A 25,320-nucleotide genomic window follows, 5' to 3' on the forward strand; every position below is an offset into this window, starting at 1 on the left:
ACGGGTCTCCTACACCATATTGGGCATGGTAATGTGTTGTGGTTTTGGTGTTTATATACTTTTGTTCCTCTGTGTATCAACTTTTAGCCTGCATTTATATCGTTGCTGTCTGTCTGCAACATAAACTGTCGTATGACTGTTGCTGGAAGATCATTTCCCTAGATTCTGACACGGAATCCAACGGGCACACCGATATACCAAGTGCTTTTTGCTTATTCAACTCCGTTAGCTGATTCTCCACGTCACTTATTTGTGTGTATCTTATTTTGGCGTTCGTGTGACGGTTGGACGTAGAAATAGTCTTGTATTCTTCGATGAAGCAATTTCTAAAGGCAGAATGTAGTGTATCGTGACCTATTTTACGACTTTCACTCTCTATCGGTTGACAGATTTTAAACAGACTGAGGGGTTTTAAGGTCTTCTCGTCGAGTAAACATTGTCCTTGAGGATTCATGTTATCCTTCTCTCGTAGTTGTTCTTACGTTTGTATTCGCTTTTTCAGATTTTGTATATCAATAGGAATCGCTCGAATTTACTAAGAAACACTCTACTTTCTAATATTGTTATTAAACAGTGTTGAATCCTCTCTCCCTCACACTCTACCATGTAGCTTACAACATTCCTTAATTTGTGCCATGGATCCTCCTCATGCTTATGCTTTTTCCAGAGCTGATAGTCAGAAGCATCTACGCTCTTTACGATTGCTCAATTATTTTGGAAATGGCTGTATTCCTAAATTTTTCAGTACTTCTCAGGCATCTAGCCACTCCAAGTAGTTGCTGGCCTTAGCCTTACCCAGATTGTCCCAGGAGGACTTGACGAGAAAACACGGACTCTACAGTGCACTTTTTCATCTTCACTACTGTCAAACCCATTTATTCTATTGAAGAAGTGCCCATAGCTCTTCAAGGTATGCATGTTAGTGCCTACGTTTATTAGAATTTATCCGGCTGGAATGGCGAGAATACACAAAGATATCCATAAATAATAACGAATTCGCCGCGATACCATGCATTCATACATTACGACGTTGTCCTTTTGCATCTGCATTCACAGAGTGATGTTAAGATAGAGAGCTGATGTTGACATGTGGCTTACCTGTCATGAGTAGAATCATGGCAGAACCAACGGCAGCGGCCAGCACAGGAGCTGCGACAGCGGACCAGCGGCGGCCGAAGCGGGACGCACAGTGGCGGACGGCCAGGTAGCCGGGCAGCTGGGCCGCCCCCTGCGCGGCCACCGAGGCGAACGGGTTGGCGCTGACACCTCCCGCTCTCAGCACCAGCGAGAACATCGTCAGCACGTGCACAGACCTGCGCGGTTCCGTCCGTCCGTCAGGTTCTCGAATTACACTCAATGGTGTTAATACTAAATCCGCAATTACGTTTTTTTTTTAATTTGTTAGTGAGTTTCGGCCTCACCCGTACAGCCAGCTTTAGACCATAAAACAACTGAACTTAAGTGAACGATCTAAGTAAGTTCACATATAATAACCAACACTACACATCCACACCCTTTTCCGACGAATAATAGTCTTCCCTTATCCGACCATGAAATCCGCCCTAACATACATCCATCTCTCTCACTTCCACATCTCCCTCAACTCTTCCCAAACCCTCCTCCAAACATCCACACACACAAACCCCGTCCTATGCACTACTTTTAAATGCGACGTTCCCTTGATATCCTTATCCCTAGAAGTTTACATCCACTCATCTATTCACTCATCTACATGTCTACTTTAATCAGTCAGCACATTGGCCGTTTTCCTTAATGCTGCTGTCTATCCATCTTCTGTGTCTATATGTAATCAATCACCAAATTAAACATTACATTTTTAACTTACGCAACTGACGGGCTGTCTTGTTACTGTACAAAAGTTTTTTTTTTTTTTTTTTTTTTTTTTTTTTTTTTTTTTTTTAACGCCAAGTCCAGTTTCTATATATAAAATTTTACTCTCATTAGGCTAAAGAGTGGCAAATTGTATCCGCTGGCAGCCCACTCCATCTACATGGGTCGGAGGAGGGGGATGAAATAACACTAAAGAAAAATAAATATCTATTATAATGTTGTTGTTGTTGTGGTCTTCAGTCCTGAGACTGGTTTGATGCAGCTCTCCATGCTACTCTATCCTGCGCAAGCTTTTTCATCTCCCAGTACTTACTGCAACCTACATCCTTCTGAATCTGCTTAGTGTATTCATCTCTTGGTCTCCCCCTACGATTTTTACCCTCCACGCTGCCCTCCAATACTAAATTGGTGATCCCTTGATGCCTAAGAACATGTCCTACCAACCGATCCCTTCTTCTGGTCAAGTTGCGGCACATACTCCTCTTCTCCCCAATCCTATTCAATACTTCCTCATTAGTTATGTGATCTACCCATCTAATCTTCAGCATTCTTCTGTAGCACCACATTTCGAAAGCTTCTATTCTCTTCTTGTCCAAACTATTTATCGTCCATGTTTCACTTCCATACATGGCTACACTCCATACGAATACTTTCAGAAATGACTTCCTGACACTTAAATCAATACTGGATGTTAACAAATTTCTCTTCTTCAGAAACGCTTTCCTCGCCATTGCCAGCCTACATTTTATATCCTCTCTACTTCGACCATCATCAGTAATTTTGCACCCCAAATAGCAAAACTCCCTTACTACTTTAAGTGCCTCATTTCCTAATCTAATTCCCTCAGCATCACCCGACTTAATTAGACTACATTCCATTATCCTTGTTTTGCTTTTGTTGATGTTCATCTTATATCCTCCTTTCAAGACACTGTCCATTCCATTCAACTGCTCTTCCAAGTCCTTTGCTGTCTCTGACAGAATTACAATGTCATCGGCGAACCTCAAAGTTTTTATTTCTTCTCCATGAATTTTAATACCCACTCCGAATTTTTCTTTTGTTTCCTTTACTGCTTGCTCAATATACAGATTGAACAACATCGGGGACAGGCTACAACCCTGTCTTACTCCCTTCCCAACCACTGCTTCCCTTTCATGTCCCTCGACTCTTATAACTGCCATCTGGTTTCTGTACAAATTGTAAATAGCCTTTCGCTCCCTGTATTTTACGCCAGCCACCTTTAGAATTTGAAATAGAGTATTCCAGTCAACATTGTCAAAAGCTTTCTCTAAGTCTACAAATGCTAGAAACGTAGGATTGCCTTTCCTTAATCTTTCTTCTAAGATAAGTCGTAAGGTCAGTATTGCCTCACGTGTTCCAGTGTTTCTACGGAATCCAAACTGATCTTCCCCGAGGTTGGCTTCTACTAGTTTTTCCATTCGTCTGTAAAGAATTCGTGTTAGTATTTTGCAGCTGTGACTTATTAAGCTGATAGTTCGGTAATTTTCACATCTGTCAACACCTGCTTTCTTTGGGTTTGGAATTATTATATTCTTCTTGAAGTCTGAGGGTATTTCGCCTGTTTCATACATCTTGCTCACCAGATGGTAGAGTTTTGTCAGGACTGGCTCTCCCACGGCCGTCAGTAGTTCCAATGGAATATTGTCTACTCCGGGGGCCTTGTTTCGACTCAGGTCTTTCAGTGCTCTGTCAAACTCTTCACGCAGTATCGTATCTCCCATTTCATCTTCATCTACATCCTCTTCCATTTCCATAATATTGTCCTCAAGTACATCGCCCTTGTATAGACCCTCTATATACTCCTTCCACCTTTCTGCTTTCCCTTGTTTGCTTAGAACTGGGTTTCCATCTGAGCTCTTGATATTCATACAAGTCGTTCTCTTATCTCCAAAGGTCTCTTTAATTTTCCTGTAGGCGGTATCTATCTTACCCCTAGTGAGATAGGCCTCTACATCCTTACATTTGTCCTCTAGCCATCCCTGCTTAGCCATTTTGCACTTCCTGTCGATATCATTTTTGAGACGTTTGTATTCCTTTTTGCCTGTTTCACTTACTGCATTTTTATATTTTCTCCTTTCATCAATTAAATTCAATATTTCTTCTGTTACCCAAGGATTTCTACTAGCCCTCGTCTTTTTACCTACTTGATCCTCTGCTGCCTTCGCCACTTCATCCCTCAAAGCTACCCATTCTTCTTCTACTTTATTTATTTCCCCCATTCCTGTCAATTGCTCCCTTATGCTCTCCCTGAATCTCTGTACAACCTCTGGTTCTTTTAGTTTATCCAGGTCCCATCTCCTTAAATTCCCACCTTTTTGCAGTTTCTTCAGTTTTAATCTACAGGTCATAACCAATAGATTGTGGTCAGAGTCCACATCTGCCCCTGGAAATGTCTTACAATTTAAAACCTGGTTCCTAAATCTCTGTCTTACCATTATATAATCTATCTGATACCTTTTAGTATCTCCAGGGTTCTTCCATGTATACAATCTTCTTTCATGATTCTTAAACCAAGTGTTAGTTATGATTATGTTGTGCTCTGTGCAAAATTCTACCAGGCGGCTTCCTCTTTCATTTCTGTCCCACAATCCATATTCACCTACTATGTTTCCTTCTCTCCCTTTTCCTACACTCGAATTCCAGTCACCCATGGCTATTAAATTTTCGTCTCCCTTCACAATCTGAATAATTTCTTTTATTTCATCATACATTTCATCAATTTCTTCGTCATCTGCAGAGCTAGTTGGCATATAAACTTGTACTACTGTAGTAGGTGTGGGCTTCGTATCTATCTTGGCCACTATAATGCGTTCACTATGCTGTTTGTAGTAGCTTACCCGCATTCCTATTTTCCTATTCATTATTAAACCTACTCCTGCATTACCCCTATTTGATTTTGTGTTTATAACCCTGTAGTCACCTGACCAGAAGTCTTGTTCCTCCTGCCACCGAACTTCACTAATTCCCACTATATCTAACTTCAACCTATCCATTTCCCTTTTTAAATTTTCTAACCTACCTGCCCGATTAAGGGATCTGACATTCCACGCTCCGATCCGTTCTACGGATCTATTATAATGTAAAGATAAAAGGCCACGCACATTGACCTGTATCTACATGTTTCCAGCTGCCACCATCCGGCTCAGCTAAACGGAGTCCCTAAACGGTCCCTAGACCCCCGCACTACTTCAACTAACGTAAACTAACTTATGCTAAGAACAACACATACACATACACACACACACACACACACACACACACACACACACACACACACACACACACAAGCGCGCGCGCGCCCGAGGGAGGACTCGAACCTCCAGCGGAAGGCGCCGCCCAATTCGTGACATGATGCCTCAAACCAAGCGGCCACTCCTCGCAGCAGTGCTTAACACATTGGTACACAAGGAACTCAAGTATCTGGAGACTGAGTTCCGCAAGAATGGATATGGTAACCGCCAAATCCAAAGGATCTTTCGATAACAGAAGCGCAGTAGGGACCTAGATGAAAAACAAAGCGAAGAAGGGAAATAAGGCCTGGCGTTTCTACCCTCTCCACGCAACGGGGCGTCCAAAATAGGGAGACAATTGAGGCAACACAAGATCGACACAGTCTGCTGACAGCCGGCTTAGACGCGCGCCATGCTAGGAACGGTGAAAGACGATGTCAGCCTCAAGAAAGCGGACGTATACAGAATTCCGTACGGCTGTGGCAAATCCTATATCGGGCAAACAGTTCCTACAGTGGAAGATCGATGCAAAGAACACCAACGCTATACCCGCATGGCCCAACCAAGCTAATCTGCCCTAGCAGAACATTGCATAAACGCTGGACACATGGCGAATTATGATGAGACAAAAGTACTGGCCTCCACAAATAACTACTGGGAGTTCATCTTCAAAGAGGCCATAGAAATTCGCGTAACAAACAACCTCGTCCACAAATAACTACTGGGAGTTCATTTTCATAGAGGCCATAGAAATTCGCGTAACAAACAACCTCGTCAACAGGGACACTGGTTACCAACTCAGTAAAGCCTGGGAACCAATTCTAATCTCTATCTAGGAGCAACAGTGCAAGCGGACACGAGATCATTCCGCCATGGCCGCCGAAGAGATCCTGTGCACCACCACCACCTACCGCAGACTCCGCTTCCCTCACCTCCGGACACGGAATCGTACCTAGACCAGCGAGCGATAAATACTAGCGGCAGAGAGCGTCAGACCATTGCTTCAGCACCACCTATGGCAGAACGGTTATCCACTGAAATATCGTGGGCACTCCACGATTGTATCCACCCGAAAACCCGAGAATCATTCGAACAACAAAAACATAAAATTCTCTCTTCCTATATTCTTATTTAAACCTCTGTCATAAAACCGTACTGGAGCTTGTGTCAGCGTTGCTAAAAGGATTTGTCGGCGAGCCATTTCCAGAGGTCATCGCTATTGCGGTTACACGAAGGACATTGTAAACTTTGACACGCAGAGACGTAGAGACGTTATGAATGTGACCAAACTAAGAGTCCTGCGAGAAAGATTCCTAATGCCTGACAGCCAATGGAGTTGCTGCGGACAGTCGAGATTTCTCTGAACACAGCCAGCTATGTGAGGGACATAAAATGTATTCGCAGTTGCGAATATGGACAACTGTGAGTTGTGTAATTGAATGACGACGACAAAAATTTGTGCAGGACAGGATTTCGCGCTTATCGCGAGCGGGTGTCTAACTATAAGGCTATTCCCGCACACTTCACGATCAGATCCAAACTTCCGTCTACAACTTGCGCTCTTGTATCCATTGTGTGTATTTCCGTACAGGGGAGACGTTGTAATTGAAAGTCGGTTGGCCAATGTCGACGGATAAATACCATACTTCTGAACACAGGAACTGCAATATCGTATCGTAGCTACTTGAGGAGACCACCATTAAGGATATTTTAATAGGCTTCCTTTGCCAGACAAAAATCGAAACTGAACGGAATACAAACTTTTTAACTCAAGAGCGGTATTCCTTTTGGCCTCTACACAGATACCCCTGTGAGGTGGCTGCACCTACTGTATGGCTACCTGTACGGCAGAGGCGTGAAAGCCAGCCCACCTCAGAAGGTCCATGGCATAGCGTTATTAATGAAAGATTAAATAGGTTTGATGCAGCAAAACGTCTAATAATGAATGAAATGAGGGTGCGCTACTAGAGACAGCATAGTGAATGTATTATCGTAGCCAACATCGATACAAAACCAGCACTCATAGTAAAAATTTGCGTCTATATTAGCGCTGCAGATGAAGTCATTGAAAAAATATATAATGAGGTAAAAGATGTTATTCAGATCGTTAAGTTGCACAGAGCACAACATAATCATAACTAACACTTGGTTTAAGAATCATGAAAGAAGGTTGTATACATGGAAGAACCCTGGAGATACTAAAAGGTATCAGATAGATTATATAATGGTAAGACAGAGATTTAGGAACCAGGTTTTAAATTGTAAGACATTTCCAGGGGCAGATGTGGACTCTGACCACAATCTATTGGTTATGACCTGTAGATTAAAACTGAAGAAACTGCAAAAAGGTGGGAATTTAAGGAGATGGGACCTGGATAAACTGAAAGAACCAGAGGTTGTACAGAGATTCAGGGAGAGCATAAGGGAGCAATTGACAGGAATAGGGGAAATAAATACAGTAGAAGAAGAATGGGTAGCTTTGAGGGATGAAGTAGTGAAGGCAGCAGAGGATCAAGTAGGTAAAAAGACGAGGGCTAGTAGAAATCCTTGGGTAACAGAAGAAATATTGAATTTAATTGATGAAAGGAGAAAATATAAAAATGCGGTAAGTGAAACAGGCAAAAAGGAATACAAACGTCTCAAAAACGAGATCGACAGGAAGTGCAAAATGGCTAAACAGGGATGGCTAGAGGACAAATGTAAGGATGTAGCGGCCTATCTCACTAGGGGTAAGATAGATACCGCCTACAGGAAAATTAAAGAGACCTTTGGAGATAAGAGAACGACTTGTATGAATATCAAGAGCTCAGATGGAAACCCAGTTCTAAGCAAAGAAGGGAAAGCAGAAAGGTGGAAGGAGTATATAGAGGGTCTATACAAGGGCGATGTACTTGAGGACAATATTATGGAAATGGAAGAGGATGTAGATGAAGATGAAATGGGAGATACGATACTGCGTGAAGAGTTTGACAGAGCACTGAAAGACCTGAGTCGAAACAAGGCCCCCGGAGTAGACAATATTCCATTGGAACTACTGACGGCCGTGGGAGAGCCAGTCCTGACAAAACTCTACCATCTGGTGAGCAAGATGTATGAAACAGGCGAAATACCCTCAGACTTCAAGAAGAATATAATAATTCCAATCCCAAAGAAAGCAGGTGTTGACAGATGTGAAAATTACCGAACAATCAGTTTAATAAGCCACAGCTGCAAAATACTAACACGAATTCTTTACAGACGAATGGAGAAACTAGTAGAAGCCAACCTCGGGGAAGATCAGTTTGGATTCCGTAGAAACACTGGAACACGTGAGGCAATACTGACCTTACGACTTATCTTAGAAGAAAGATTAAGGAAAGGCAAACCTACGTTTCTAGCATTTGTAGACTTAGAGAAAGCTTTTGACAATGTTGAGTGGAATACTCTCTTTCAAATTCTGAAGGTGGCAGGGGTAAAATACAGGGAGCGAAAGGCTATTTACAATTTGTACAGAAACCAGATGGCAGTTATAAGAGTCGAGGGACATGAAAGGGAAGCAGTGGTTGGGAAGGGAGTAAGACAGGGTTGTAGCCTCTCCCCGATGTTGTTCAATCTGTATATTGAGCAAGCAGTAAAGGAAACAAAAGAAAAATTCGGGGTAGGTATTAAAATTCATGGAGAAGAAATAAAAACTTTGAGGTTCGCCGATGACATTGTAATTCTGTCAGAGACAGCAAAGGACTTGGAAGAGCAGTTGAACGGAATGGACAGTGTCTTGAAAGGAGGGTATAAGATGAACATCAACAAAAGCAAAACAAGGATAATGGAATGTAGTCTAATTAAGTCGGGTGATGCTGAGGGAATTAGATTAGGAAATGAGGCACTTAAAGTAGTAAAGGAGTTTTGCTATTTGGGGAGCAAAATAACTGATGATGGTCGAAATAGAGAGGATATAAAATGTAGGCTGGCAATGGCAAGGAAAGCGTTTCTGAAGAAGAGAAATTTGTTAACATCCAGTATTGATTTAAGTGTCAGGAAGTCATTTCTGAAAGTATTTGTATGGAGTGTAGCCATGTATGGAAGTGAAACATGGACGATAAATAGTTTGGACAAGAAGAGAATAGAAGCTTTCGAAATATGGTGCTACAGAAGAATGCTGAAGATTAGATGGGTAGATCACATAACTAATGAGGAAGTATTGAATAGGATTGGGGAGAAGAGAAGTTTGTGGCACAACTTGACCAGAAGAAGGGATCGGTTGGTAGGACATGTTCTGAGGCATCAAGGGATCACCAATTTAGTATTGGAGGGCAGCGTGGAGGGTAAAAATCGTAGAGGGAGACCAAGAGATGAATACACTAAGCAGATTCAGAAGGATGTAGGTTGCAATAGGTACTGGGAGATGAAAAAGCTTGCACAGGATAGAGTAGCATGGAGAGCTGCATCAAACCAGTCTCAGGACTGAAGACCACAACAACAACAAAGTATGATGAAAATTTAATTGTGATGGGAAACAGGAAAAGGTATAGGAAGAAAAATTGTTCAACATGGCGTGGGGGAAAGAAATGAAACGGAAAGATGCATGGCAGAACCTTGCACAGAGCGTAACACAATAATTGCTAAACACATAGGTTAGGGATCGTAAGAAAATGTTGTTTTGGAACAGATCCCGATACAAAGTAATGTATCATGGTTTAGACTATGGTAATGTAACGGTGATGCAAAGGTTTCGAAACCAAATTTTGAACTGCAAAACTTCTCCAGGTCAGATGTGGATTCTGATCATTATTGTTTACGAACTACAGACTAAAACTAAACAAATAGTAAAATGCAAAAAAATTAAGGAGCTGGGCCAAGAATAAACAGAAAAAACAGAGGTTTTTGAGGGTTTCAAACAGAGCATTGGGCAACGATTGATAGAACCAGAGACAAGGAACACACTAGAAGACGAATCGGTAACCTCGAGCGGTGAAACAGTGAAGACAGCAAAGGACGCAATAGGCATAAAGACGAGGTCCAGAAGATGTAACTAGATAATATACTACGTTCAGACGTTAAAAAATTACATTCACAGAAAGTGCAAGGTGATGAAGGAGAAATTCCTAGAGTGAGGAAGCAAAGCTGTAGAGGAAGCGGGAAAGGTAAATGGACCTAACAGAAACGTGAAGAAGCCATCGAAGAAAAAAAGTAGCTGTGTGCATATTAAGAGCTCAGATGTCAAGACAGTACTCGTGAAGGATAACGACTGTAATTTTCCCTTGCTTTCCGCCGTTAGCAGTTCCAGCCTATCGAGGCCATGTTGGGCAATTTTACAAACCGAGTGAAGAGCCTGCAACCCCTCTTCAGGAATTATGAGTTAGTCTGTCCCCTCAACAGATACCCTGGGATATGGTTGCAACTATGGTACTGCTCTCTGTGCCTTTGAAGCAAGCAAGCAAGCCTTCGCGCTCAAGTCCGTGGTTCGAGGCGGTGAGGGAAAGGGGGAGATCCTAACCTCACAACTTCAACCTGGTAGAACTTTTCTTCCCCTTTCTAAATGCCACAGAAGCTCGCTTTCATTCTCTGCTGGACTTCCGTTCCTGGAAGAAAGGAATGGTGTCCATCGCAGTGTAACGAAAGGCTCCAGTCTCTCATAAAACGTTAATCTGCGAAGAGCTTCCAGTGGTCTAATCGTGTCACGAACGGGTATCGTCGAACGGACAATGAAGCTACGGAAGTGTATTCATGAAAAAAGCACCGTCCGATTCTTATATGGCTGAATTTAATGCTGACTGTTGTCTCTTTATCTTCCATTAACTGTGCTTTTTCCTTTCGAATTTCTAAGAATGTCAGGAATCCTTGTACCTGGAATAGTGTAGGGCCAATTTGAAGTTTGTCGGAACAGTGTGAATATATGCAAGCATGAGTTGTATTGCTTTTGTGTGGTGTTTGCGTAATCAATAAAGTGCTAAGTGTTGGCCAAAGCTAGATGAAATTTTAAATTTGCATTGTAATAAATTACTTCTTTTTAAGAGGTTTAACTGCAGCCCGTATAGGAGTATAAGAGCAGTTGTATTAGACATTGATGGATTCGTCCCCTACATTTTCTATTGTAAAAAAATGGGGTACTCAAATGTGATCCTGCATGCACTGTAGTTTATGCACGTCCAGGGCACTCACAGAACATCTACAGTGGACAAGAACGTGGCAAAAATTAATAGTGCAGTAATTAGTTGACGTTGCAAAGATCTTGATAGGACCTGTCCACCACATTTCACAGATCGTTCAGGTTATGACAAATTTTTCAGTTCAATGGGTGCCAAGAAACCTGTCGAATTAAAACAGTCTCTCTGTATTTCCGTTTTGCTAGTCTTACCCCGTAACCTCAAAAGGTCAGCATGTCAGTTTTCGGATTGGGCAACGCTAGACCTGGCGAGTGATTGGATTCCCTTCCAGTCTCCACGACATCCCGCTGAGACGAAATTTGTGTATGCAACCCATCTGCCTGCGTCTACTGTTGTTTCACGTGCAAGTATGACAGCGTTTTCTAAATGTCTGCGGATCGTTTGACTAAGGAGGGACGTAGGAACCAGCCTGGTATTGACCTACTCAGAAGTGGTTAACAGCCTAAAAATCTCACGCAGGCTGATCGACACACTAGTCCTTTTAGTAATCCCACAGGTGGATTCGATACAGGGCACCTCCGTGAAACCCGGAGGTCACGTGCTAACGCACTCATCTATCTGAAAGGATCAATTAAAAACATTCACGTTGAAAGTGCTAAAAAGCATTTAGACTTGTTTGATGGCAAATAAGATACATTATACTCATCTGAACTTTGTGTGAATATATGATGCATTAACTAATTATATAATGGGTGGTAAAATGAAAACCAGTGGTCGCAGAGGGTTCATGGTATGGTTACATTCAAAAGTATTGTTGTGTGGTACTTAAGATAGGTAAATAAATTAGTGAAATCAATGTGAAGTGAAGTAGAAATCAGAAAATAAATGAAAAACTTAGTTTAGTTTAGAAGAATTACACACTGGCAAACAGCGGGCAGAGCAGAAGAGGCAATGACCGTGAAGTCAGCACGTTCAGGAGAAGCCATTGCCCTCCCCACATAAGCGGAAGCTGTCGATTCAGGGCATCACCCGACCGGCTCACGTGTTTCTCAGTTGTCACATGTGATCAAAGGCCCTCGCCTACATTCCAAGAGCCATGACCGACGTTAAGAAGATTCTTCGAGAAGCTTTTCAATGTGACGGAAGAGGCAATGACCGTGAAGTCGTTCACCTCCAGTGAACTCAAGTAAATAAATAAGCGAGACGCAATAGGCCCGAGAGTAGTTTTCAGTTCAGTTTCGGTGCTGAAGACCGTCATGCAGGAAGAGACTACATCGTACACAGAAGCACCAAGTCCGCCGCTGTAATGGAATAGCAAGCAGCAATCTCGCCGCCAGAAGACAGAAGTTAGAAGGTATTTGAAGACTGATTTTTACGTACCCATGTGACTCGAGAGGACGGGAATGAGATGGCCTCACATCAGCAGTCATCTGTGAGCTGGTGATGAAGATCTAACACTCGAAGACTGGCAAGCTGGAGTCCGTTGTTCGAGTCCGGGACACTGGCCATCCCCCGCCGCGCCGCACCGCTGGCCGTCGCACGCGGCCGCATAGAGAGAGAAGCACTGGGACGCCACATCCAAGGTATCACCATCCGATTCACGACTTCGTTCTCAATAATTAAACGGGCCACAGCACGATGCGCATCTCCAGTTAACTGGGCGAAACGGCGACACGAGATAAACACCGCCCGGCGTAATCAGACGCCGCCGCTCACGCAAGCTGAAGGCTTCACAAACGACACAACTGCTGCTCTCCCAGCCAGAACAATCGCGTAAGGAAACCATTGTACAAAACTTTCAATAAAAGTTATCTTATGTAAAAATGTTGTTTCATTCTACCTCATACTCGAGCCAAGGAAGAACCCAGCCTGCCCACATGTTGTTAAGAGAGAAAAAGTAATTTATTTAGTGTTTTTCACCCTGACATAATGCTTTAGAATCAAATGCCCTTTTAATACTCATCCTGACAATTGACTAGCATCAAAAGAGAAAACCCAGTTACAGTATACAACACACTCATTAAGATATTTATCCTAGTGGGAGACGAGATGATCAGTTCCTGCTTTGTAGAACACGGTCGGCCCCTGATGGATTCATACTTGTTCCCAGTCTTGCACTTCCCCTTCCGACAGAAACGGACGTCCATGCAAGTCGTCCTTCAGGTAAACAAAGATATGAAAATCAACAGTGAAAGATCCGGGCTATACGGAGGATGTTGCAGTGTTTCACAACCAAATCGCTGAAGCGTAGCCTCCATCCGATTGGCAGTGTGGGGGCAGGCGTTATCGTGCAACAAGGTGATTCCATCCGACACGCACCAGCAGCCTGAGGGTACACAGCAAAGCTAACAGTGGAAACGTCCTATCTCCCTTCCACCAAAGAAATGCAGAACTGTTCACACAAGTTCCGGTAAGGTCAAGATGAGCTACTTCGACTACAGGGGCCCTCTTCTCATCGAGTTCCTCGAGCATGAAACTATGGTCAGTTCGCAGCGCTATGAAGTCAGTTGGCAGACCCTACGACCAGCTATAAAGTCAAACGCCCAGGAATGCTGTCTGACGGAATCATCGAAATGCACGATAATGGCCGCCCTCACACTGCCAATTGGACAAAGGCTATGCTTCAGCGATTTGGTTGGGAAATACTGTAACATCACTTGTCCATCCCGGTTGTTTCACCATGTGATTTTCACATCTTTGGCGACATGAAGAGAGAAATGCTTGGAAATGTCTTAATGTGTGTGGTGATCACTTTTGAATGGAACCATTCCATGGTCCCATTGTGGCGAGTTTTCGGTTTTTATCTGACTGCCCCTCACGCACCATAAACAACGGAACTGGCCTAACCCTGAGTGAAACGGATGGAAGTGCAGCAAAGAAAACAAAAACAGCTCTATCGACAGTAAAAATTCATGGCTATCATTTTATGTAATTCGCTTGATGTGGTGTTCGCAGAAGCACGTTTAAAGCTGCCACATTGGTAAAATAATGGAGTCCCATTAGGGAGGTACGAATAGATGGTTCAAATCCTCATCTGGCCTTCTAAATTTAGATTTCATGTGGTTTCCCTGAATTGCTACTGTTAAGTGGCACAGCGTGTCCTTCAGAAAAGACACTGCGGAGTACCCTCCACAATCTGCGGCACACGGTCTCTGTTAGCTTCTTTAGCCTTGCTAACATCAGTGGGCGACTCTGCCTGTGCATGCTGCCTGCCTGGCGGCCTTGCTCACATCAGCACACCGGGCTTCTGTGGCCCACATCACCACCTTGGGTCCAACGGCCTCCACTAAAGTAGCGATCTCACGCTCCATTACAGCAATCACCGCTCTAAACGCACGTCCACATGAAGGAAGCGGTGATCGATCCTGACATGTGAACAACTGATTCCTTCCTCACTCCTGGGGGTCACCTTGCAACCCCAACTTTCTCATGGCGGAAGTGTTGACTGCAACGTCAGCGCCTGCCATTCGCCGAAAAGTGTCCCACTTGTGACGTCAGCACCCGCTCCGGCACTCAGTTTTAACGGTCCGAGTGTGGTGAGTACGCCTTACATTTTTGGTCTTTTTGTATCTTTATTGTGCACAACCATGGTAGGAAGATGTGCACCAGAAGGTGCAATTTACGAAATCTGAAGGACAGTAGACTTGTCGCAATTTAGGGGAAACTATAGAAACATCTACATATAACCAGTGAGGCGACAACAGCATATTTCATCGGGTCGTGAGTTGCACTGTATACAATCAATGACTGTTACATGTAGTGCTTGCCAGCATTATGGGCACAAAGCACATTAACGTATGAAATCGAGGTGGTTGGTTATTCGCCATAAATTTTGATAGCATTTCTTCTTCTTGTTACACCTGAATGCGTGTAGTGGTTCTCTTTGAATTTTTGGTAAATTTTAAGTGTACAGCATTTTTAGTAGATGTCAAATGCCTGGATCACAAACACGAGAAATGACATGTCAGGAAGCGATTGAGTCTTTGATGGAACATATAAGACAGTAATGCAGATTTGCAAAGGCAGATGGATTCCTTGATAGTAGACAGCATGTGTAGACATGGGGAACTAGCTGGGACATAGTAAATTAAGCTCCATTCAGTATACCCACCCGTTTGAATTCGACTGTAGCTAGTCTTGTGACTAGCTCCAGAAGCTATAGGCATCCGAGGAGACAGAACAATGTATGCTGACTACTTGGCGACTTTGCGTCGATAGGTCACTTACTGGGTGATTTTCGTCTTGAGGGCATCAGCCTCCCTAGTGGGACACTTGTTCGAGTCCAAGCTGGTCGATGCCTCGTTATCCTGCCACTGCTTTCCAGTCTGGGCGGATCACCGTGTTGTTGATCACTTCTCAATGTGAATATATACCTTCGATGATGAGGCAAATGTGAGATTAAATTTAATCATGCGAAAGAGGCAGAGAGAGAGAGAGAGAGAGTGTGTGAGAGAGAGAGAGAGAGAGAGAGAGAGAGAGAGAGAGAGGCGGGGGGGGGGGGGGTGGAGGGAATCACATGGGTAAGATTACAGTATTTGACAAATTAAGTACAGAAGTGTGTGCATGAGGGGAGAGATGTTGGTTGTGGGCGTCAATTGTTGGTTGTAGGTGTGCACACATGTGCGCAATTAAGGGGAAAATAGCAATTTTAATTCTACACTGATTGAATACAGAGGTTTGTGTATGCACGCAGTTTTACATCAGTATCAATACGATAATGTAACTTGATACCATTTTATGTATCCTTTAACATTAAATCAGACCTACTGTGAGGAAGCAAGCCAGTGCTAAGGAGGTGAATAAAATATTGATTTTTCCCAGTCGCTCAGCCAAGTTCAGCCCAACAGAGAACATCACGCGTGATGCAAGCCACTAACAAAGGTGTTTCGCCAAATAATTACATGAAATTAGATGATTAAATATTGTTTCAAAAGTTTGTCAGGTTATGTGAGACTATGAAAACAATGATTACGTGAATCTCCACATGGTTAACTAATTAGTTCCCAGAATGACATTTTCACTCTGCAGCGGAGTGTGCGCTGATATGAAACTTCCAGGCAGATTAAAACGGTGTGCCGGACCGAGACTCGAACTCGGGACCTTGCCTTTCGCGGACAAGTGCTCTCCCGAGTTCGAGTCTCGGTCCGGCACACCGTTTTAATCTGCCAGGAAGTTTCAACTAATTAGTTACTTCGAAATCCTACTTTCTGTATAATTCTTAAAGTCGCGTAAAATTGAAGCTAGTAAGTTCCTTTTCGGGAATTAGATACAGCTTATCAAACACATGGCAGACGTTTTCAGAAAGCTATCTCTTTTACTTTTTGAATTACTAAGGTAAAACCAATTTTTATACCTAAATTTTGTTCAAGAAGTTTGATTAGTTAAGCTGTGTCATTAAGCTACAAAGCCAAGACGATAGCATTAAATTCATTATGTCTAATAATAAATTGGTACTCAGTTTCAATATAATATGGTAAATTTGAAAAGGTACAAAATTAAAATGGAGACGGTTTAGAGTCCACCATCTACTGTCAGTTCCGTTTGGAAAACTCTGGAGTCCAAAATTTATGAGTTATTAACCACAACATAAATAATTTTGTAACCATAAAGGGTGCTGGTTGGGCATTGTTGGCTGAGGTGACAGCAGTTTTGGAACAAGTGTTCCCTTCACCGTCTGCACCCAGCGTATACATTGAGGAGCAAAAGAAACTGGTACATCTGCCTAATATCGTGTAGGGCCCCCACGAGCGCACAGAAGTGCAGCAACACGACGTGGCATGGACTCGACTAATGTCTGAAGTAGTGTTGGAGGTAACTGACACGATGAATCCTGCAGGGCTGTCCATAAATCCTTAAGAGTACGAGGAGGTAGAGATCTGTTCTGAACAGCACGTTGCAAGGCATCCCAGGTATGCTCAATAACTTTCATGTCTGGGGAGTTTGGTGGCCAGCAGAAGTGTTTAAACTCAGAAGCTCTCTGTAGCAATGCTGGACGTGCTGCAATTACCCAAGTCCTTCGGAATGCACAGTGGACATCAATGCATGCATGTGATCAGAGAGGATGCTTACGCACTCGTCCGACGAGGCAACATGTTTCCAGTCATCAGCTGTCCAGTGTCGGCGTTGATGGGCCCAGGCAAGATGTAAAGTCTTGTGTCTCTTGCAATCATCAAGGGTACATGAGTGGGCCTTCGGCTCCGAAAGTGCATACCGATGATGTTTCCTTGAATGGTTCGCACGCTGACACGATGTCCCTGCATTGCAGCAATTTGCGGAAAGGTAGCACTTCTGTCACGTTGGATGATTCTCTTCAATCGTTGTTGGTCCCGTTCTTGCAGGATTCTTTTAGGGTCGCAGTGATGTCGGAGATTTGATGTTTTACCGGATTCCTGACATTCATTCACGGTGCACTCGTGAAATGGTCGTCCGGGAAAATCTCCACCTCATCGCTACCTCGGAGACAATGTGTCCCATCGCTCGTGTGCTGCCTATAACACCACGTTAAACTCACTTAAATGTAGATGACCCGCCATTGTAATAGCAGTAACCTATCTAGTAATTGCGCCAGAGACTTGCTGTCATATAGGCGTTGCCGACCACAGAGCCGTATTCTGCCTGTTTTTACATATATATAATTTCAATACACATGCCTATACCAGTTTCTTTGACGCTTCAGTGTATAAATAACGAGGTGTCAGCATTTGTGAAGTCCCTCACACTGATCCTCTACGACCTGATTCCTATCCCCCCATCTGCTCGTTTTCCTCTAATATGTCTGCATCCTCTAAACCTCCCGCCGACTTGATCCCCCTCGTCCCCTGGTTGCTCATCTCCAACCCACGCTCGCTGCCGCGCCTTCACCGTTGTGCCCCCCCCCCCCCTTCCCTCCATCTCTGCACCCTTCATTTCCTTTCCTGAGGTGGCTTCCATCAACTCCCCCTCCCATATGATGTCCTCTATCCCGCCATTTATCCCTCGTATCAACTATGATCCTAACCTCCCCCTCCCACCCTTTGTCCTTTTCCCAGGCTCCCTCTCCTCCCCCCCTCCATCCTCTTTTTCCCCACCTACTCACTCCTTAATTCCATTCTCTCCCCCAGAGTCCTTTTTCTTTCCCCTCCAGTGTCTTCCACTCCTTTCTCGCGTCCGCCCTGGCCCCCCTTTTTCTGTGCCCTCTCCCTCCATCGGTCCTCCCCCCCCTCCATACCCATATGCCTTCGTACTCTATCATGCAGTGTTTTCCTTGAGTGTTCAGTGTTGTGTGTCCCCTTTTTAAAGTGCTGCGAACAGAAACCAAACTGTCCACATGTTTTTTAATTGTGCCCGTCTATTTTTAAGTGGTTTTAATCAGCATCACTGACCTCTTTGTTTTTTATGTTTTCTTCACAACTTTTTCGCCATGTACCAGTTTTAAACAGTCAGCATCGTATCACCTGTTTTTACTGTTATGTCTCCTCATTATGTTCTTTTACTTTATCTGTAGGCTGCAGAGGGGCGTATTACGCTGCTGCCAGCCCCCCTCCCCCTCTGGGGGGGGGGGGGGGGGGGAGGGGGGAATCGAAATACAAAAAAGAAAAAGAAAAATGTCTGTGAAGTTATTCGAAAAAACATCTGTGGAGTTATTCGATCGTTCTCAATCATGCGGGAATGTGCTACGTTCCGCCGTGAATCTGTTCGTGTCCGCTTACGTCTCAGATGCCATTAATAATGGTTGACAATACTGTGTTTCATTCGAATGATACATCGCCTGTGACTGGTAACTGTTGTAAAAGTGAAATTATTTCCAATATGTATTTATCTGTAAAACCAGAATTTCGTTCTCCATGTTCTGTTTTGTGTGCCACACGCTGCACTATATAAAACTGCGTGTGAAGTGTCCGAAATTATTCTCCACTTTTCGTAAATGGCAACAGGCAGCAGGTATCGTCTCTGAGCTGCTTCGAATGCTGCGTACGACAAGAAATAATTATTTGAAGAACCATTTTTTTACAGGTGCGAACATTGATCACCGGTGTGCATGGGGACAGCATACGTATTTAGAAAGTTCCAAAATGCCGCGCACAAAAACAGGACTTTCCGGTGCTCATACGTCGTGTTCTGTCGGTGACAGAAAGGTGGGGGTCAAGTGTTTTGAATAACTGTTGGGCTAGGGATCATTTTATCACCGAACAGAAGGAGCTTCTTAGTGTCACTGTCCTAAAGACAAATGGGGCGAATTGGTTGATTATTTTTACATCTGATGTGACCTACGGTGGACTTGATGGGACGTATGGAGCCACCACTAGGTCATGAGTTGTTCATCAGAAAACCCTACAAGAAAGACTTTTTTTACTGTATTTTCTACCCTCGGGCATGGATGTGTGTGATGTCCTTAGGTTAGTTAGGTTTAAGTAGTTCTAAGTTCTAGGGGACTGATGACCACAGATGTTAAGTCCCATAGTGCTCAGAGCCTGTATTTTCTACATCACTAGCGGACCAAAATCCAGTCGAGGGTTCAAAGAAGGCTATGCGCATCAAATGGCTGAAATTTTTACGATATTTTCGTAAAACTCCGATCTCGAATAACTCTGGAAATTTTATCCGTTTCCAAGGTACAGAGATCCAAAGTTACCCTACTTGTACAAGTGAAATACGCACATAAAATCCGGTGTGACGCAAAACGTAGTTTTTTATAGTAATGAGCCGGGCGGAGTGGCCCCGCAGTTTGAGGCACCTTTTCACGGATTGCGCGGACCCTCCCGGCGGAGGTTTGAGTCCTCCCTCGGTCATGGGTGTTTGTGTTGTTCTTAGCATAAGTGAGTTTAAGTAGTGTTTAAGTCTGGGGACCGATGACCTCAGTAGTTTGCTCCCATATGAATTCACACACATTTCAACATTTTTTGATTGTACAGTGTGTCCTTTATGGAATCCCCTTAATGTAGTAATGTAGCACATGCAAAACATTTTTGCACATAAGATCTGGTCTGAGATGTAAAATTAATTTTGCGTTATTTCAGTCTCATATAACTAAACTATCTAAAATTTACTGACCAATACATTTCTTTTAATATGAATTATATGCACTGCTGCAGCAGGTAAAAGAAGGGGATCCAAGAAAATACACTCCTGGAAATGGAAAAAAGAACACATTGACACCGGTGTGTCAGACCCACCATACTTGCTCCGGACACTGCGAGAGGGCTGTACAAGCAATGATCACACGCACGGCACAGCGGACACACCAGGAACCGCGGTGTTGGCCGTCGAATGGCGCTAGCTGCGCAGCATTTGTGCACCGCCGCCGTCAGTGTCAGCCAGTTTGCCGTGGCATACGGAGCTCCATCGCAGTCTTTAACACTGGTAGCATGCCGCGACAGCGTGGACGTGAACCGTATGTGCAGTTGACGGACTTTGAGCGAGGGCGTATAGTGGGCATGCGGGAGGCCAGGTGGACGTACCGCCGAATTGCTCAACACGTGGGGCGTGAGGTCTCCACAGTACATCGATGTTGTCGCCAGTGGTCGGCGGAAGGTGCACGTGCCCGTCGACCTGGGACCGGACCGCAGCGACGCACGGATGCACGCCAAGACCGTAGGATCCTACGCAGTGCCGTAGGGGACCGCACCGCCACTTCCCAGCAAATTAGGGACACTGTTGCTCCTGGGGTATCGGCGAGGACCATTCGCAACCGTCTCCATGAAGCTGGGCTACGGTCCCGCACACCGTTAGGCCGTCTTCCGCTCACGCCCCAACATCGTGCAGCCCGCCTCCAGTGGTGTCGCGACAGGCGTGAATGGAGGGACGAATGGAGACGTGTCGTCTTCAGCGATGAGAGTCGCTTCTGCCTTGGTGCCAATGATGGTCGTATGCGTGTTTGGCGCCGTGCAGGTGAGCGCCACAATCAGGACTGCATACGACCGAGGCACACAGGGCCAACACCCGGCATCATGGTGTGGGGAGCGATCTCCTACACTGGCCGTACACCACTGGTGATCGTCGAGGGGACACTGAATAGTGCACGGTACATCCAAACCGTCATCGAACCCATCGTTCTACCATTCCTAGACCGGCAAGGGAACTTACTGTTCCAACAGGACAATGCACGTCCGCATGTATCCCGTGCCACCCAACTTGCTCTAGAAGGTGTAAGTCAACTACCCTGGCCAGCAAGATCTCCGGATCTGTCCCCCATTGAGCATGTTTGGGACTGGGTGAAGCGTCGTCTCACGCGGTCCGCACGTCCAGCACGAACGCTGGTCCAACTGAGGCGCCAGGTGGAAATGGCATGGCAAGCCGTTCCACAGGACTACATCCAGCATCTCTACGATCGTCTCCATGGGAGAATAGCAGCGTGCATTGCTGCGAAAGGTGGATATACACTGTACTAGTGCCGACATTGTGCATGCTCTGTTGCCTGTGTCTATGCGCCTGTGGTTCTGTCAGTGTGATCATGTGATGTATCTGTCCCCAGGAATGTGTCAATAAAGTTTCCCCTTCCTGGGACAATGAATTCACGGTGTTCTTATTTCAATTTCCAGGAGTGTATGTTCCTATTGAAGTACAAAAATGACAATATGTTCCTGTTTACTTGAAAGACTGACTGAAAAGTGGGGTACCAGCTGCCTCATTCTACCTTCCTCAGCATCTTTAAAATTTCCCCAAAAATTTTGGCATGTGGACATATTCGAGCTTTTTTATGCTGAGAAAAAAGAAGACAGTGGCAGCAGCAAAGAGATGAGAAAGTAATAAATACTGGAAGATAGGAGGCAGTGTGTGCTGTAGAAAGAGTGGAAGAGAGGAAGAAAGAGGGGGAAAGAGAGGGATATAGTGGCAGTGGTACATTGTTGACAGTGACAGAACAGTGCTAGGAAAAAAAAGTGACGGAGACAGTGTCAGGTGGAGCTCGGAATAAAGAGAAAGTGGCCGAGAGCTAGTGAAGATAAGAGACAGAATACAATATATGGGTATAACAACGAAGGAGAGAGAGAGAGAGAGAGAGAGAGAGAGAGAGAGAGAGAGAGAGAGAGAGAGAGAGCGCAACAGCGGTAAGAGATAGCAACAGTAGGAAAGAAGGTGTGGTGTCGATAGCAACGATGCCACGAAATAGTTTCTCAAGTTGGCACTACGAGAGACAGACGGCAGCGCCCTCTAGCCGGTGCTGTCGAGCTCTACGAGCTCCGCGACTGCTTCAGCCCATTTGATCAGGTGCAGCCAGCCAGGACACTTCGCTTCAGCATCGTACCTACGTAAAAAGTTATGTAATCGTTTTATCTCCTTGTTTTTGCACCAGTAAACCACGTTCTAGCAGTACCGAATTGTATTACTTTTTCCCGTTCCTACCCACGCGCCGCCTCCCAGGCGGGATACAAAAGAAGGAATGAGATAGTAGCAACAAGAGAGAATAAGGAGACAGTGACAGGAGACAGTGGTAGTGGACAGAACGAAGGGGACTGGGGCTGTGACACTGGAGACAATGATAGACACACACAGCGAGATAATAATGAGTTGGCCTGAATGAATGAGTGGGAAAGGGCAACTGGAGTGGATGAGTGTGAGCGATTTAGAGCGTTGAATCAGTGGGTGGAACTTGACGTCAGTTGCATGTTAGAAAGAGGGCCAATATGTTGGCATGCCAAATTTTTTGGGAAAATTTTTAAAGGTGCTGAGGAATGCAGAATGAGGCAACTGCTACCACACTTTTCAGCCTTTCAATAAAACAGGAGCGTATTAGCTTCTTTTCTACATGTAATACACTCCTGGAAATGGAAAAAAGAACACATTGACACCGGTGTGTCAGACCCACCATACTTGCTCCGGACACTGCGAGAGGGCTGTACAAGCAATGATCACACGCACGGCACAGCGGACACACCAGGAACCGCGGTGTTGGCCGTCGAATGGCGCTAGCTGCACAGCATTTGTGCACCGCCGCCGTCAGTGTCAGCCAGTTTGCCGTGGCATACGGAGCTCCATCGCAGTCTTTAACACTGGTAGCATGCCGCGACAGCGTGGACGTGAACCGTATGTGCAGTTGACGGACTTTGAGCGAGGGCGTATAGTGGGCATGCGGGAGGCCGGGTGGACGTACAGCCGAATTGCTCAACACGTGGGGCGTGAGGTCTCCACAGTACATCGATGTTGCCGCCAGTGGTCGGCGGAAGGTGCACGTGCCCGTCGACCTGGGACCGGACCGCAGCGACGCACGGATGCACGCCAAGACCGTAGGATCCTACGCAGTGCCGTAGGGGACCGCACCGCCAGTTCCCAGCAAATTAGGGACACTGTTGCTCCTGGGGTATCGGCGAGGACCATTCGCAACCGTCTCCATGAAGCTGGGCTACGGTCCCGCACACCGTTAGGCCGTCTTCCGCTCACGCCCCAACATCGTGCAGCCCGCCTCCAGTGGTGTCGCGACAGGCGTGAATGGAGGGACGAATGGAGACGTGTCGTCTTCAGCGATGAGAGTCGCTTCTGCCTTGGTGCCAATGATGGTCGAATGCGTGTTTGGCGCCGTGCAGGTGAGCGCCACAATCAGGACTGCATACGACCGAGGCACACAGGGCCAACACCCGGCATCATGGTGTGGGGAGCGATCTCCTACACTGGCCGTACACCACTGGTGATCGTCGAGGGGACACTGAATAGTGTACGGTACATCCAAACCGTCATCGAACCCATCGTTCTACCATTCCTAGACCGGCAAGGGAACTTGCTGTTCCAACAGGACAATGCACGTCCCCATGTATCCCGTGCCACCCAACGTGCTCTAGAAGGTGTAAGTCAACTACCCTGGCCAGCAAGATCTCCGGATCTGTCCCCCATTGAGCATGTTTGGGACTGGATGAAGCGTCGTCTCACGCGGTCTGCACGTCCAGCACGAACGCTGGTCCAACTGAGGCGCCAGGTGGAAATGGCATGGCAAGCCGTTCCACAGGACTACATCCAGCATCTCTACGATCGTCTCCATGGGAGAATAGCAGCCTGCATTGCTGCGAAAGGTGGATATACACTGTACTAGTGCCGACATTGTGCATGCTCTGTTGCCTGTGTCTATGTGCCTGTGGTTCTGTCAGTGTGATCATGTGATGTATCTGACCCCAGGAATGTATCAATAAAGTTTCGCCTTCCTGGGACAATGAATTCACGGTGTTCTTATTTCAATTTCCAGGAGTGTACATTGTTTCAGTAGACGATAGCAGACATTTATCGTCGTGGTTCCTGATCCTTTTCCACTATGCTTAGAGATTTGGAACATTTTATTTCAGTTTAGGCGAGCTGAGAAGTGGTCCTGTGGAATGAAGACTATGGGGAGTACGTTCTCCATCGCTTTCTGGCTGTCTGCACCGTTGTAAAAGACTGTGATATCTAACAATCGCACTAGACGTAACAAATATTCCAACTTATAAATTATAAACTAGGACAAACGACATAAATTTTACCCAAAGCCTCACACAATGTAAAAATCTTTCGGAAATAAAATAACGCGACGCCATTTTAAGCGTCATTTTAATACCTCACTGTGACTAGATGGAGACGAGGCAGAGGGCGGTTGAGTACATAGCACAATTGAGCTAGTTCCCCATCTTGAAACTTTTGATCGGCTGGCGACAGGGATGAGGGGGAGGAGAAAGTGAGTGTGTTTTTAATTTCCGACTAACAATCTTTGATTTTTTTATTGTCACTTTTATTTTTGACACTACACTGTAGTTGGCTAGAAATGTAGATGGGGAAAGGGCAGAATGTCAGTGCTAAGTATGTTTACATCGTAAGATAGATGACCCCGGTAACGTGATGCCACAAATATAAACAAAGTTGTCCAGAATTGCCGTAGATATTGTTACTTCCGCCTGGTTCGGCAGTCAAGAAATGTTCGTGTAGATTTGGTAAGAACGAAGTTCATTTAACAAGAAAAAATGCATGTTCTTCGACGTGAATTTTAATACAATGTAAGAATTAATCGCTTTACAAAGACAGTTACTTCTCGAATAAGGAATAAACAGTATTGAAAAAAAAGTGTTTTCTGAATTGATAGAGTAAAAAGTAAAATAGTAATATGAGGGAGACCAAAGGCCTGAACAAAAACAGTTACTTCTTGGAAGAACGAATAAACATCGGTATTGTCTGAAGACTAAAGGCCTTTAAGAAGAAAATACGCT

At 44.9% G+C, this 25,320-nt stretch overlaps 1 protein-coding gene across 1 annotated transcript in view; it reads right to left on the reverse strand.

Annotated features, from left to right (window-relative positions):
- Positions 1-25,320, reverse strand: part of LOC124606308 (solute carrier family 22 member 13-like) — a 78,363-nt gene that overhangs the window by 19,445 nt on the left and 33,598 nt on the right. The window contains exon 5 of the mRNA XM_047138289.1: positions 1,099-1,313. Within this exon, the coding sequence (XP_046994245.1) occupies positions 1,099-1,313 (215 nt within the window). The remainder of the gene's footprint in view (positions 1-1,098; positions 1,314-25,320) is intronic.

Source organism: Schistocerca americana, chromosome 3 (genome assembly GCF_021461395.2).
Source record: "Schistocerca americana isolate TAMUIC-IGC-003095 chromosome 3, iqSchAmer2.1, whole genome shotgun sequence".
Lineage (NCBI taxonomy): Eukaryota > Metazoa > Arthropoda > Insecta > Orthoptera > Acrididae > Schistocerca > Schistocerca americana.